The sequence below is a fragment of the Hordeum vulgare genome, chromosome 7H (assembly GCF_904849725.1).
Source record: "Hordeum vulgare subsp. vulgare chromosome 7H, MorexV3_pseudomolecules_assembly, whole genome shotgun sequence".
Lineage (NCBI taxonomy): Eukaryota > Viridiplantae > Streptophyta > Magnoliopsida > Poales > Poaceae > Hordeum > Hordeum vulgare.
The window spans coordinates 16,396,593-16,411,627 of NC_058524.1; the positions used below are offsets into that span (position 1 = coordinate 16,396,593).

Sequence of the window (15,035 nt, forward strand, 5' to 3'; positions counted from 1 at the left end):
AATAACGTAGGATTATAATGACATATCGTCATCTTGGATCCAATCTGATTTAGAATTTTTTATGGGTTGCAGTCATGATAATCAAACAACCCACAAATGCATCGTTCCAAGAATTGTAAAAATCTTCATAATGCCAGAATAAAACAGGCTTAGTTCTAAGAATCATAAAAATCCTCATTTTATATTCCATTGAAACAAACAGGCTAAGGCAACATACAATATTTTTATTCTTGGCTGTAGACGATGCTGGCCGAATTGATAATGACACAACGATTTTTTTTGTTGTTGTGAAATTTGAAAGCTTCATGTATCAATCCCTTCATCCCATGGTCTTCAAATGGAACCAAGCAGACAGTTTCAACCGTTTTAACCCAAACAATTTTCCTCTATATAGTACATGTTCTTCAGACAAAACTAAACAAGACCATCTTCACAAACAAAGATGAAACAATTTATTTTCGGGCAAAACTTACACAAACAGCAAACTTAAGAATCACTTTGCACAGAAAGAGAAAAGACAAAAGGCTTTGCGATGAGCGGCAAAATGGAGGATGCAAGGCTACATACACCCTTTTTCTCCGCGAAAGAATGAATCATGCAGCAACTGAGACCGGCAACATGTCATTAATCGCCAGGAACACACTGGTGTGGTTGTCCTAGTAGGGCTCCAGGGATTCAACCACTCTCCTCGCTTGTATTTGCAGGGCCATCTGCCTCTGCTCCGCGTCGAGGGTGGATCCAAACCGGCTCGCTGCCCATATGAGCGACGCGCACTGCTCCCCGAGTAGGTTTCTCATCTGCTCATGTATGGGAGTGTTTTCCTTCACATAAACATGCCCGATGAGCAACAGTAGGAATTCCCCGCATTTCAATCTGCATTAAAGTGTTAAACGAACAAGAAAATTTAGTCAATCGAACAACAACTAAACAAACTGGAGAAACGAATATGCAGCTGATACTGTTTCTAGTAGAGAGGAGATGAAGAGGCCAGAGCTTTGTAATGGAAATACAAAACTAGGAAGGCATAGTATTCAGCTGCTTATCTAAACCGTTCATCGTGTACACGCTTAGCCGCCCAAAAAAATATAACAATAATGAACACATAGAGGTCAACAACTGATACATTTCAAAGATAGCGTTGTAGTGGACATTTCTGTAACTAAGCCAGAGTTAGACGTGTAGACATCTTGCCTGTTCATAATTCTTCAATTTACGGATGTGATGTAGGCAGATCAATCAGATGAATGAAGTATCTTTTAGGTATAATTTACATGGGACTGGGACAATAACTTAGGTTCAAATTGTTGGGCATGCATTCAAAGTTAATATAAGAACACTTCAGGATTTATACTTGCCTTATGTGTTCTTCCACTTGAACATCCTTCAAAAGCTCAGCAACCTTTTCAAGTCCACTGTATTCCTCAAAGTCCTGTAGAAGGAAGCAGTTATATAAGGTACAGACCAGCTAAAGAACAGAAATAACCGCAGTGACCAGAAATAATGAAGCCCAACAATTTATTCAACGAGCTCACACCAACTATTAATCATGTTCTGGAATAAAAATTAGTACTAAGATAAAGGGTGGCTGCTTCCAGGCAAACCTCCTGGCTGTCTTTGCACCCCCACCTCCTTTATCACTGAGCGGTCATTTAGGGGCTAAACAGAGCATATCTTGAGAGCCAAACCATAAAAAATTTAGGCATTTCAACCATGCCAGAGCTATCTGCTAGTTTATATTTGGAACTTCTTTCTGCTATACAAAATTTAAGACAACGACAACAGATTCAGGAAAGAGGTAAAGCGTACAATCTGATTCGAAGGTGAATCCAACATCAACGATATCAGAGCATCTAAGCACACCCCTTGCTCAGTTGGACCTCGGCTGGCTAATATATTCAGCAGTACCTACACCAATTGAAGTCATTAATTGCATTAAGAAGAGCCAAGAACAATATTGCTTAAAGAAAACAAATGAGCGACGGATACCTGCACAGCCTTGTACTTGTGGGCCAGAGCAGTGCATCTGCTGTACAAAAGGCAACAACCTTCCAAAACTCGAAGAGCTAGAGCAATTTCGGAATCTGTTGAGGGGCTCGTAATCTTCGTTGGTTCGACTCCAAATATATGATCCAATGTCACAACAGGATCCTTTGGTTGATGCAATGAATTCTGAAAGAGAACTGGAATAACTGTCACAGAACATAAGCGTGTCAGCATCGCTCCTTACTCAGGGGCCAGAACTGGAATAAATGTTGTTTGCGGAAAAGGTAACAAAGAAAGAAGCAGGCTAGCTCTCCACCCCTAAATGCATTAGGCGAGCTGTGGGATATAAAAACCTGCTAGTAGTCATTCATCCACACCAGCAAGATTATTGTTACATTTAAACATGGATGACAGATCATGGAGCTGGCCTGGAAAATTCATCACCTAATAATCCTGAACATCAAAATAACCCAAAGCCTAACGCGGTTACATTCCCAGCAAGAGGCTCCTCGATGCTCTCACAGGTTGCTGCATTGTAGCCATTGTAACTAATAATGCTCGACAACCATAACATAACTAGCATTTCTCCATTGATCCCATCTAAACACCCGCTGGTCATCGCGCTGCTGCATTGGCTCACTCGTCAGGCAGCCAGAAGAAACCACGAGACTGAAGTGTCGAGCGTGTCCTCTATCGCGTTGGGCGGATCGCATCACCGGAATGGGCGGCCGGGGAGATGGATCGTGGGTAGAAGAAATCACAGTACCTTGGAGATCGGGGATGGACTGGGAGTGGCGGAAGAGGAGCAGCTGCGAGTCGTCGGGCGCGGCGGCGGTGGAGCGGAGGAATCCGAGCAGGCCGCGGAGCCCCCGCGCGCGGAGGAAGGAGAAGTCGGCCCCGGCGTCGCGCAGCCCGGCCCGCAGCGCCAGCGTCACCTCCCGGTACACCCGCCGCCGCGCCAGCGCCTCCGCCAGCTCCCCGCCCCCCTCCGCCCGCGCCGACGATCCCTCCCCTCCTCCCTCCTCCACCGCCGCCTCCTTCCGGCTCATCCCCGCCTCCGGTCGCCGGCGACCTCGCCTCTCTCTCCCCGCTTCGAAATCCCCCTTTTGCCCCTCGGTTTTCGGTCAGAGAAACCAACGCCTTCGTCTTTACCACTCCAGGCCCAACGAGCCCGAGGCCGAGGCCCAACGAGCCCGGAGCCGTGACGGGCTAGGGAAGCCCAGGCCCAACGAGCCCGGAGCCGTGACGGGCTAGGGAAGCCCAGGCCCAACGAGCCCGGAGGCGAGCGGCTACTGCTAGTGGAGGGAGGGGAGGGCCGCCAGGCGCCGCCAAAACCCTCAAAACCCCCGGCGAGCGGCGAGGACAGGCGGCGGCGGCGATGGCGACGAGGGCGAAGGACCTGGCGCGGCGGTCGCCGAAGAAGTACGTGGAGGAGGCGCTCTACCGGCGGCTGTTCCGGCGGGGGTCGACGCCGCAGGCGGTGCGGGAGGAGGTGGACGGCTTCCTCGGCAGCCGCAAGCGCGCCTTCAAGTGGGAGGTCGGCGTCTGCGTCCGCCGCCTCCGCCGCCAGGAGCTCTACCGCCCCGCCCTCAAGGTCCGCCCCCCCCTCCTCCTGATCCCGTCGGTAGCCTTTGGTCCGTGCTCTGTACAGTGATGCGCTCCGCCTTTGCGGTGGACTAGATCTGATTGCGGTGGCATCATCACGGCGGGGAATAGAGGACCTGAGGTGCTGCTTGCTGGCGTGGTAGTGTGCCATGGATTACATGCCGTGCAAAGATCGAGATTTGTATTGCAAATTTGCTTGGTAGGCCGCAAAATCATCAGCTTATTTGGCCCTCTGGGTTGCTTAATTTGTTTATCATCCGTGTTGTATGTATGTTTGCTCTCGGGATATCGAGATCGCTGTGGGGGTATTGATGCTGTCGAATTGCTGAGTGGAAGCAATGATAATGAAATGCCTCATTCATGCTCTTTCTCTGCCGAGTGTTATGTATGCTAACATGATAGGTTTGTTATTAGTGGTTCAGTTGTGGAATGTAGCGCTGCTTATGCTAACAGGATACATATTAATGTTGTCTCGAAGCCATGTTTGCTTCTGTTTAAGCGGGCACTGTGTAGTCTGCTGGAAGGTTGACTTCCATTTTTCTTCTGAAAGACCGTCATTTCTGTCTTACAACTGCCCTGTTTGATAAGGCTGCACCTGCTGTTTTATGAAAATGAACTTCAGCTTCTCCCCCGCTGCCAAAAGAAAGTTGTACCACCAGTTTCGTCCCTTTTTCTCTCGCACAGTTAGGTTCTCAGTCTTATTGTTTTCTTTCTCTTGGCACACTCTCATTCTGAACAAGCATGGCTGCATATCCTGTTGTGAATAATCAAGGTGATCTGTACTCCCATGCCTCTTGACATCACTGCAGTTACACTGATATATTCTCCCATGTCTATTGACATCATTGCGAGTTACTTTTAACTTGTATGCATATTTAGTTTTGTAGTAATCTTTGTTGGAGTTTACTTTACTTAGTAGTTAGTATGTTCTCTCAGGTTAGTTGTTGTGTTCTTCAGAAGTTCCCATACTTATTGGCATTTAGCACACTGTGGCCATGTTTGCTGTGTAGATAATCTCTTTTATCCACCTAGTGCTTATTGTCTCTAATTTTTGTATTGCGCTTTTGCGTATTCAATGCAAACCTTTTTATGGTCTTTCCTTCCATTACTTGCACCTAGAGTGGGCCCTGAGTTAGATAGCTATCTAACAGGGCAGCTGACTTTTCTAGCAACCCTAAATGTTTTGGCAAGTCATTTGTTTGAATTTTGGTAGGTGAGTGTAGATAATGTTTCCGCTGCATCATTTTTAACGTCTTCTCTTCTCTTTGGCCTGGTTTTTTCTTTTGGGTTAAACCATATATTTGCAATTATGGACTGTGAAATTCTCTATTTTGTAAAATTGTGCCAGTTGGTGCTACATAACGGAACATAGATTATAGAGCTGGTGTGTATTGTCCATTCAACGGAAATACTTCTGTGTGTGTTCCATTATCGTCTATTAGATGCATGCCATGACATTTGAAATACTACCATGATTGCTTGACATTTGACTGTAGTGTGTCTGCTTCACGTTTTTTTTTTCAGTGCTTGGTACTAGCTGGTTAGTTGCCTACCAAGTTGAAGATTCTAATTGTGTGGCAACCTCTTATCTGAATACCCCTCAATCTAGCAGTTGCCTGTTAATGTTTGTAAATGCTGTTGCAAATATTAGTTCCCTCTTATTCATGTCATTACTCTCTGAACATAAAAGTGTTTACACTGATGGGCGTTCATTGTATTTTCATTCTTAGTTTACCTGGAGCAGCACTACCGAACTCATCTACTATTCTTTTCACTGCTCAAGTTTGTGTGATTAACTTTACTAAGGCAGTATTTCTTTGTGAGATTTATTCTTTGATTTTATTACGATGATGTGACAAATGAATCAGTACATAAAATGCATATAACACATCCCAGATGGAGATTATTATATGATTTTGAATGTTGCATGTCTTCTTATGGTGGTTCTTTACCCCTTCTATTGTTTATTTCTGCAGCTTACTGAAGTTATGACCAGAAGAGGCATGAATCCTACAGTCGGTGACCAAGCAATCCGTCTGGATCTTGTTGCCAAATCAAGAGGCATCGCTGCTGCTGAGAAGTACTTCATGGACCTCCCAGAAACTTCTAAAACTCATATGACATATGGTGCTCTTCTGAATTGTTATTGCAAAGAGTTGATGACTGAGAAGGCTGAATCCCTTATGGAGAAAATGAAGGAGCTCAACTTTGCTTTCACTGCCATGTCCTACAACAGCTTAATGACACTATACACCAAGGTCAACCAACCCGAGAAGGTTCCCAGCATCATCCAGGACATGAAGGCTGATGATGTTCTACCAGATGTATATACTTATAATGTCTGGATGAGGTCACTTGCAGCTCGTCAGGACATACCAGGGGTCGAGAGGGTGGTTGAAGAGATGACCAGGGATGGCCGTGTTGCTCCTGATTGGACAACATACAGTAACCTGGCTTCCATATACGTTGATGCTGGACTGTTTGAGAAGGCAGAAGCTGCTCTTAAGGAGCTAGAGAAGCGGAACACTGGCAATGATCTTGAAGCCTACCAGTTCCTCATTACACTGTATGGGCGAACACAAAATTTAGTGGAAGTTCATCGTGTTTGGCGGTCACTGAAGAGGAATAATCCTAGGAAGGCAAACATGAGCTATCTTAACATGATTCAGGTTCTGGCGAACTTGAAGGATCTGCCTGCTGCTGAGGCCTGCTTCAAAGAGTGGGAAGCCCGGTACATCCGTCCACCTAAGACTAAAGCAACTGATGCTGTGACAACTGAAACTTCTAAGTTGGACGAAGAAACTTCAACCGAGGTGTCTAACAATGATTTGGATGTTAAGGAAACAGAGGACACGGGAACAGAGGAGCTTGACTTGAAACGTCCTAAATACGACATCCGGGTTGCAAATGCTCTGATGAAAGCATATGTTACAGAGGGTATGCTTGACAAGGCCATTGCTCTCAAGAAGCGTGCCAAGATGCGTGGAGGAAGGCTTAACGCGAAGACGTGGGAGATTTTCATGGAGCACTATCTCAAGGTAGGGGATCTGAAGAATGCCCATTGGTGCGCCGACCGTGCAATCAAGAAGGGACACAGCAGTGGCAGGATCTGGGTGCCACCACATGACGTGACCGAGACCTTGATGGGTTACTTTGAGAAGAAGAAGGACGTGGACGGCGCTGAGAGTTTCGTCGAGGTGCTAAAGAAGGTGCAGAAAGATCTGGGGACGGTGGTGTTCGAACCGCTGGTACGGACGTACGCAGCGGCTGGAAAGAAGTTCCCTGGGATGCGGCACCGCCTAAAGATCGAAAACGTGGAACTCAGCGAGGAAACTGACAAGCTGGTCGACTCCATCTGCGTTGATTGATTAGTTGAGTAGCATCCCACTTTGTGTTCATCTCAATAACAGACAGCAGGGTGCTATCCATATTTTTGCTGTTTTCTTCCACAAAACCTGTAACGTCAGGATGTACACTGAAATGCTAGCCTGCCATTTATTTTTTGTTCATCCGCTGCTTCTTTGTGCCATCGCAGTCCCTGGGCTGTTGCAAGTGTTATACTCTGCTTTTCAGTTGTGTTGTGGCCTTGTCTTCAGTACCGAATGAACTATACATGCTTCGCTTGTTTGAAACAAGAATTGAATCCGTGTACTGTGAGTCTGTGACTGCAATGCCCTTAAATATGTGATATGAGATGCGATGATACTTTGCTACCCTGAATCATATTGTATATGGTGTGAGTGCGTCTGAATTGTAAAAATTGGTGAATATCTGTCACAACTTTGAAAGCAAAATAGGTACGTGTCAAGCATCATATTACTATATTGCTATTTATTGAAGAACTGCATGTGTCAAAATGATATATGGCCAGCCAGCGTAAGGGCCTCCAAACCACCGTGCCGGTTGCGCCGGGCCTCAGGTATGATCACAGAAACCTAGCTGGCATGGTGGATCGATTTCTACCAAACCACCGCGCCGGTTGCGCCGGGCCTCAGGTATGATCACAGAAACCTAGCTGGCATGGTGGATCGATTTCTACCAAACCACCGTGCCGGTTGCGCCGGGCCTCAGGTATGATCACAGAAACCTAGCCGGCATGGTGGATCGATTTCTACCAAACCACCGTGCCGGTTGCGCCGGGCCTCAGGTATGATCACAGAAACCTAGCCGGCATGGTGGATCGATTTCTACCAAACCACCGTGCCGGTTGCGCCGGGCCTCAGGTATGATCACAGAAACCTAGCTGGCATGGTGGATCGATTTCTACCAAACCACCGTGACGGTTGCGCCGGGCCTCAGGTATGATCACAGAAACCTAGCTGGCATGGTGGATCGATTTCTACCAAACCACCTTGACGGTTGCGCCGGGCCTCAGGTATGATCACAGAAACCTAGCTGGCATGTTGGATCGATTTCTACCAAACCACCGTGCCGGTTGCGCCGGGCCTCAGGTATGATCACAGAAACCTAGCTGGCATGGTGGATCGATTTCTACCAAACCACCGTGACGGTTGCGCCGGGCCTCAGGTATGATCACAGAAACCTAGCTGGCATGGTGGATCGATTTCTACCAAACCACCGTGACGGTTGCGCCGGGCCTCAGGTATGATCACAGAAACCTAGCTGGCATGGTGGATCGATTTCTACCAAACCACCGTGCCGGTTGCGCCGGGCCTCAGGTATGATCACAGAAACCTAGCTGGCATGGTGGATCGATTTCTACCAAACCACCGTGACGGTTGCGCCGGGCCTCACGTATGATCACAGAAACCTAGCTGGCATGGTGGATCGATTTCTACCAAACAACCGTGCCGGTTGCGCCGGGCCTCAGGTATGATCACAGAAACCTAGCTGGCATGGTGGATCGATTTCTACCAAACCACCGTGCCGGTTGCGCTGGGCCTCAGGTATGATCACAGAAACCTAGCTGGCATGGTGGATCGATTTCTACCAAACCACCGTGACGGTTGCGCCGGGCCTCAGGTATGATCACAGAAACCTAGCTGGCATGGTGGATCGATTTCTACCAAACCACCGTGCCGGTTGCGCCGGGCCTCAGGTATGATCACAGAAACCTAGCTGGCATGGTGGATCGATTTCTACCAAACCACCGTTCCGGTTGCGCCGGGCCTCAGGTATGATCACAGAAACCTAGCTGGCATGGTGGATCGATTTCTACCAAACCACCGTGCCGGTTGCGCCGGGCCTCAGGTATGATCACAGAAACCTAGCTGGCATGGTGGATCGATTTCTACCAAACCACCGTGCCGGTAGCGCCGGGCCTCAGGTATGATCACAGAAACCTAGCTGGCATGGTGGATCGATTTCTACCAAACCACCGTGCCGGTTGCGCCGGGCCTCAGGTATGATCACAGAAACCTAGCTGGCATGGTGGATCGATTTCTACCAAACCACCGTGCCGGTTGCGCCGGGCCTCAGGTATGATCACAGAAACCTAGCTGGCATGGTGGATCGATTTCTACCAAACCACCGTGACGGTTGCGCCGGGCCTCAGGTATGATCACAGAAACCTAGCTGGCATGGTGGATCGATTTCTACCAAACCACATTGCCGGTTGCGCCGGGCCTCAGGTATGATCACAGAAACCTAGCTGGCATGGTGGATCGATTTCTACCAAACCACCGTGCCGGTTGCGCCGGGCCTCAGGTATGATCACAGAAACCTAGCTGGCATGGTGGATCGATTTCTACCAAACCACCGTGCCGGTTGCGCCGGGCCTCAGGTATGATCACAGAAACCTAGCTGGCATGGTGGATCGATTTCTACCAAACCACCGTGCCGGTTGCGCCGGGCCTCAGGTATGATCACAGAAACCTAGCTGGCATGGTGGATCGATTTCTACCAAACCACCTTGCCGGTTGCGCCGGGCCTCAGGTATGATCACAGAAACCTAGCTGGCATGGTGGATCGATTTCTACCAAACCACCGTGCGGGTTGCGCCGGGCCTCAGGTATGATCACAGAAACCTAGCTGGCATGGTGGATCGATTTCTACCAAACCACCGTGCCGGTTGCGCCGGGCCTCAGGTATGATCACAGAAACCTAGCTGGCATGGTGGATCGATTTCTACCAAACCACCGTGACGGTTGCGCCGGGCCTCAGGTATGATCACAGAAACCTAGCTGGCATGGTGGATCGATTTCTACCAAACCACCGTGCCGGTTGCGCCGGGCCTCAGGTATGATCACAGAAACCTAGCTGGCATGGTGGATCGATTTCTACCAAACCACCGTGCCGGTTGCGCCGGGCCTCAGGTATGATCACAGAAACCTAGCTGGCATGGTGGATCGATTTCTACCAAACCACCGTGCCGGTTGCGCCGGGCCTCAGGTATGATCACAGAAACCTAGCTGGCATGGTGGATCGATTTCTACCAAACCACCGTGCCGGTTGCGCCGGGCCTGAGGTATGATCACAGAAACCTAGCTGGCATGGTGGATCGATTTCTACCAAACCACCGTGACGGTTGCGCCGGGCCTCAGGTATGATCAGAGAAACCTAGCTGGCATGGTGGATCGATTTCTACCAAACAACCGTGCCGGTTGCGCCGGGCCTCAGGTATGATCACAGAAACCTAGCTGGCATGGTGGATCGATTTCTACCAAACCACCGTGCCGGTTGCGCCGGGCCTCAGGTATGATCACAGAAACCTAGCTGGCATGGTGGATCGATTTCTACCAAACCACCGTGACGGTTGCGCCGGGCCTCAGGTATGATCACAGAAACCTAGCTGGCTTGGTGGATCGATTTCTACCAAACCACCGTGACGGTTGCGCCGGGCCTCAGGTATGATCACAGAAACCTAGCTGGCATGGTGGATCGATTTCTACCAAACCACCGTGCCGGTTGCGCCGGGCCTCAGGTATGATCACAGAAACCTAGCTGGCATGGTGGATCGATTTATACCAAACCACCGTCCCGGTTGCGCCGGGCCTCAGGTATGATCACAGAAACCTAGCTGGCATGGTGGATCGATTTCTACCAAACCACCGTGCCGGTTGCGCCGGGCCTCAGGTATGATCACAGAAACCTAGCTGGCATGGTGGATCGATTTCTACCAAACCACCGTGCCGGTTGCGTCGGGCCTCAGGTATGATCACAGAAACCAAGCTGGCATGGTGGATCGATTTCTACCAAACCACCGTGACGGTTGCGCCGGGCCTCAGGTATGATCACAGAAACCTAGCTGGCATGGTGGATCGATTTCTACCAAACAACCGTGACGGTTGCGCCGGGCCTCAGGTATGATCACAGAAACCTAGCTGGCATGGTGGATCGATTTCTACCAAACCACCGTGACGGTTGCGCCGGGCCTCAGGTATGATCACAAAAACCTAGCTGGCATGGTGGATCGATTTCTACCAAACCACCGTGACGGTTGCGCCGGGCCTCAGGTATGATCATAGAAACCTAGCTGGCATGGTGGATCGATTTCTACCAAACCACCGTGCCGGTTGCGCCGGGCCTCAGGTATGATCACAGAAACCTAGCTGGCATGGTGGATCGATTTCTACCAAACCACCGTGACGGTTGCGCCGGGCCTCAGGTATGATCACAGAAACCTAGCTGGCATGGTGGATCGATTTCTGCCAAACAACCGTGCCGGTTGCGCCGGGCCTCAGGTATGATCACAGAAACCTAGCTGGCATGGTGGATCGATTTCTACCAAACCACCGTGCCGGTTGCGCCGGGCCTCAGGTATGATCACAGAAACCTAGCTGGCATGGTGGATCGATTTCTACCAAACCACCGTGACGGTTGCGCCGGGCCTCAGGTATGATCACAGAAACCTAGCTGGCTTGGTGGATCGATTTCTACCAAACCACCGTGACGGTTGCGCCGGGCCTCAGGTATGATCACAGAAACCTAGCTGGCATGGTGGATCGATTTCTACCAAACCACCGTGCCGGTTGCGCCGGGCCTCAGGTATGATCACAGAAACCTAGCTGGCATGGTGGATCGATTTCTACCAAACCACCGTCCCGGTTGCGCCGGGCCTAAGGTATGATCACAGAAACCAAGCTGGCATGGTGGATCGATTTCTACCAAACCACCGTGCCGGTTGCGCCGGGCCTCAGGTATGATCACAGAAACCTAGCTGGCATGGTGGATCGATTTCTACCAAACCACCGTGCCGGTTGCGTCGGGCCTCAGGTATGATCACAGAAACCAAGCTGGCATGGTGGATCGATTTCTACCAAACCACCGTGACGGTTGCGCCGGGCCTGAGGTATGATCACAGAAACCTAGCTGGCATGGTGGATCGATTTCTACCAAACAACCGTGACGGTTGCGCCGGGCCTCAGGTATGATCACAGAAACCTAGCTGGCATGGTGGATCGATTTCTACCAAACCACCGTGACGGTTGCGCCGGGCCTCAGGTATGATCACAGAAACCTAGCTGGCATGGTGGATCGATTTCTACCAAACCACCGTGACGGTTGCGCCGGGCCTCAGGTATGATCATAGAAACCTAGCTGGCATGGTGGATCGATTTCTACCAAACCACCGTGCCGGTTGCGCCGGGCCTCAGGTATGATCACAGAAACCTAGCTGGCATGGTGGATCGATTTCTACCAAACCACCGTGCCGGTTGCGCCGGGCCTCAGGTATGATCACAGAAACCTAGCTGGCATGGTGGATCGATTTCTACCAAACCACCGTGCCGGTTGCGCCGGGCCTCAGGTATGATCACAGAAACCTAGCTGGCATGGTGGATCGATTTCTACCAAACCACCATGCCGGTTGCGCCGGGCCTCAGGTATGATCACAGAAACCTAGCTGGCATGGTGGATCGATTTCTACCAAACCACCGTGCCGGTTGCGCCGGGCCTCAGGTATGATCACAGAAACCTAGCTGGCATGGTGGATCGATTTCTACCAAACCACCGTGCCGGTTGCGCCGGGCCGCAGGTATGATCATAGAAACCTAGCTGGCATGGTGGATCGATTTCTACCAAACCACCGCGCCGGTTGCGTCGGGCCTCAGGTATGATCACAGAAACCTAGCTGGCATGGTGGATCGATTTCTACCAAACCACCGCGCCGGTTGCGCCGGGCCTCAGGTATGATCACAGAAACCTAGCTGGCATGGTGGATCGATTTCTACCAAACCACCGTGCCGGTTGCGCCGGGCCTCAGGTATGATCACAGAAACCTAGCTGGCATGGTGGATTGATTTCTACCAAACCACAGTGCCGGTTGCGCCGGGCCTCAGGTATGATCACAGAAACCTAGCTGGCATGGTGGATCGATTTCTACCAAACCACCGTGCCGGTTGCGCCGGGCCTCAGGTATGATCACAGAAACCTAGCTGGCATGGTGGATCGATTTCTACCAAACCACCGTGCCGGTTGCGCCGGGCCTCAGGTATGATCACAGAAACCTAGCTGGCATGGTGGATCGATTTCTACCAAAGCACCGTGCCGGTTGCGCCGGGCCTCAGGTATGATCACAGAAACCTAGCTGGCATGGTGGATCGATTTCTACCAAACCACCGCGCCGGTTGCGCCGGGCCTCAGGTATGATCACAGAAACCTAGCTGGCATGGTGGATCGATTTCTACCAAACCACCGCGCCGGTTGCGCCGGGCCTCAGGTATGATCACAGAAACCTAGCTGGCATGGTGGATCGATTTCTACCAAACCACCGTGCCGGTTGCGCCGGGCCTCAGGTATGATCACAGAAACCTAGCTGGCATGGTGGATCGATTTCTACCAAACCACAGTGCCGGTTGCGCCGGGCCTCAGGTATGATCACAGAAACCTAGCTGGCATGGTGGATCGATTTCTACCAAACCACCGTGCCGGTTGCGCCGGGCCTCAGGTATGATCACAGAAACCTAGCTGGCATGGTGGATCGATTTCTACCAAACCACCGTGCCGGTTGCGCCGGGCCTCAGGTATGATCACAGAAACCTAGCTGGCATGGTGGATCGATTTCTACCAAACCACCGTGCCGGTTGCGCCGGGCCTCAGGTATGATCACAGAAACCTAGCTGGCATGGTGGATCGATTTCTACCAAACCACCGTGCCGGTTGCGCCGGGCCTCAGGTATGATCACAAAAACCTAGCTGGCATGGTGGATCGATTTCTACCAAACCACCGTCCCGGTTGCGCCGGGCCTCAGGTATGATCACAGAAACCTAGCTGGCATGGTGGATCGATTTCTACCAAACCACCGTGCCGGTTGCGCCGGGCCTCAGGTATGATCACAGAAACCTAGCTGGCATGGTGGATCGATTTCTACCAAACCACCGTGCCGGTTGCGCCGGGCCTCAGGTATTATCACAGAAACCCAGCTGGCATGGTGGATCGATTTCTACCAAACCACCGTGACGGTTGCGCCGGGCCTGAGGTATGATCACAGAAACCTAGCTGGCATGGTGGATCGATTTCTACCAAACAACCGTGACGGTTGCGCCGGGCCTCAGGTATGATCACAGAAACCTAGCTGGCATGGTGGATCGATTTCTACCAAACCACCGTGACGGTTGCGCCGGGCCTCAGGTATGATCACAGAAACCTAGCTGGCATGGTGGATCGATTTCTACCAAACCACCGTGACGGTTGTGCCGGGCCTCAGGTATGATCATAGAAACCTAGCTGGCATGGTGGATCGATTTCTACCAAACCACCGTGCCGGTTGCGCCGGGCCTCAGGTATGATCACAGAAACCTAGCTGGCATGGTGGATCGATTTCTACCAAACCACCGTGCCGGTTGCGCCGGGCCTCAGGTATGATCACAGAAACCTAGCTGGCATGGTGGATCGATTTCTACCAAACCACCGTGCCGGTTGCGCCGGGCCTCAGGTATGATCATAGAAACCTAGCTGGCATGGTGGATCGATTTCTACCAAACCACCGTGCCGGTTGCGCCGGGCCTCAGGTATGATCACAGAAACCTAGCTGGCATGGTGGATCGATTTCTACCAAACCACCGTGCCGGTTGCGCCGGGCCTCAGGTATGATCACAGAAACCTAGCTGGCATGGTGGATCGATTTCTACCAAACCACCGGGCCGGTTGCGCCGGGCCGCAGGTATGATCACAGAAACCTAGCTGGCATGGTGGATCGATTTCTACCAAACCACCGCGCCGGTTGCGCCGGGCCTCAGGTATGATCACAGAAACCTAGCTGGCATGGTGGATCGATTTCTACCAAACCACCGCGCCGGTTGCGCCGGGCCTCAGGTATGATCACAGAAACCTAGCTGGCATGGTGGATCGATTTCTACCAAACCACCGTGCCGGTTGCGCCGGGCCTCAGGTATGATCACAGAAACCTAGCTGGCATGGTGGATCGATTTCTACCAAACCACAGTGCCGGTTGCGCCGGGCCTCACGTATGATCACAGAAACCTAGCTGGCATGGTGGATCGATTTCTACCAAACCACCGTGCCGGTTGCGCCGGGCCTCAGGTAT

At 51.1% G+C, this 15,035-nt stretch overlaps 2 protein-coding genes across 2 annotated transcripts; one reads left to right on the plus strand and one right to left on the minus strand.

Moving 5' to 3' along the window:
• Nucleotides 1-364: 364 nt before the first annotated feature.
• LOC123412327 lies at nucleotides 365-3,089 on the minus strand. The gene is made up of 5 exons (XM_045105283.1): nucleotides 2,750-3,089; nucleotides 1,987-2,189; nucleotides 1,807-1,905; nucleotides 1,356-1,429; nucleotides 365-873 (listed from the first exon to the last, which is right to left on the minus strand). The coding sequence occupies exons 1-5, from the start codon at nucleotides 3,030-3,032 to the stop codon at nucleotides 657-659; spliced, it is 876 nt and encodes a 291-aa protein (XP_044961218.1). The 5' UTR covers nucleotides 3,033-3,089; the 3' UTR covers nucleotides 365-656.
• Nucleotides 3,090-3,327: 238 nt separating this feature from the next.
• On the plus strand, nucleotides 3,328-7,239 carry LOC123412328 (pentatricopeptide repeat-containing protein At1g60770). The gene is made up of 2 exons (XM_045105284.1): nucleotides 3,328-3,577; nucleotides 5,565-7,239. The coding sequence occupies exons 1-2, from the start codon at nucleotides 3,362-3,364 to the stop codon at nucleotides 6,954-6,956; spliced, it is 1,608 nt and encodes a 535-aa protein (XP_044961219.1). The 5' UTR covers nucleotides 3,328-3,361; the 3' UTR covers nucleotides 6,957-7,239.
• Nucleotides 7,240-15,035: the final 7,796 nt, after the last annotated feature.

Coding starts and splice junctions, on each gene's coding strand:
- LOC123412327 (XM_045105283.1), bottom strand. CDS start 3,032: ATGAGCCGGAAGGAGGCGGCGGTGGAGGAGGGAGGAGGGGAGGGATCG. Junction 2,190..2,749: donor GTCCATCCCCGATCTCCAAG/GTACTGTGATTT, acceptor GTTCTGTGACAG/TTATTCCAGTTCTCTTTCAG. Junction 874..1,355: donor CAAGTGGAAGAACACATAAG/GCAAGTATAAAT, acceptor ACTTTAATGCAG/ATTGAAATGCGGGGAATTCC.
- LOC123412328 (XM_045105284.1), top strand. CDS start 3,362: ATGGCGACGAGGGCGAAGGACCTGGCGCGGCGGTCGCCGAAGAAGTAC. Junction 3,578..5,564: donor TCTACCGCCCCGCCCTCAAG/GTCCGCCCCCCC, acceptor TTATTTCTGCAG/CTTACTGAAGTTATGACCAG.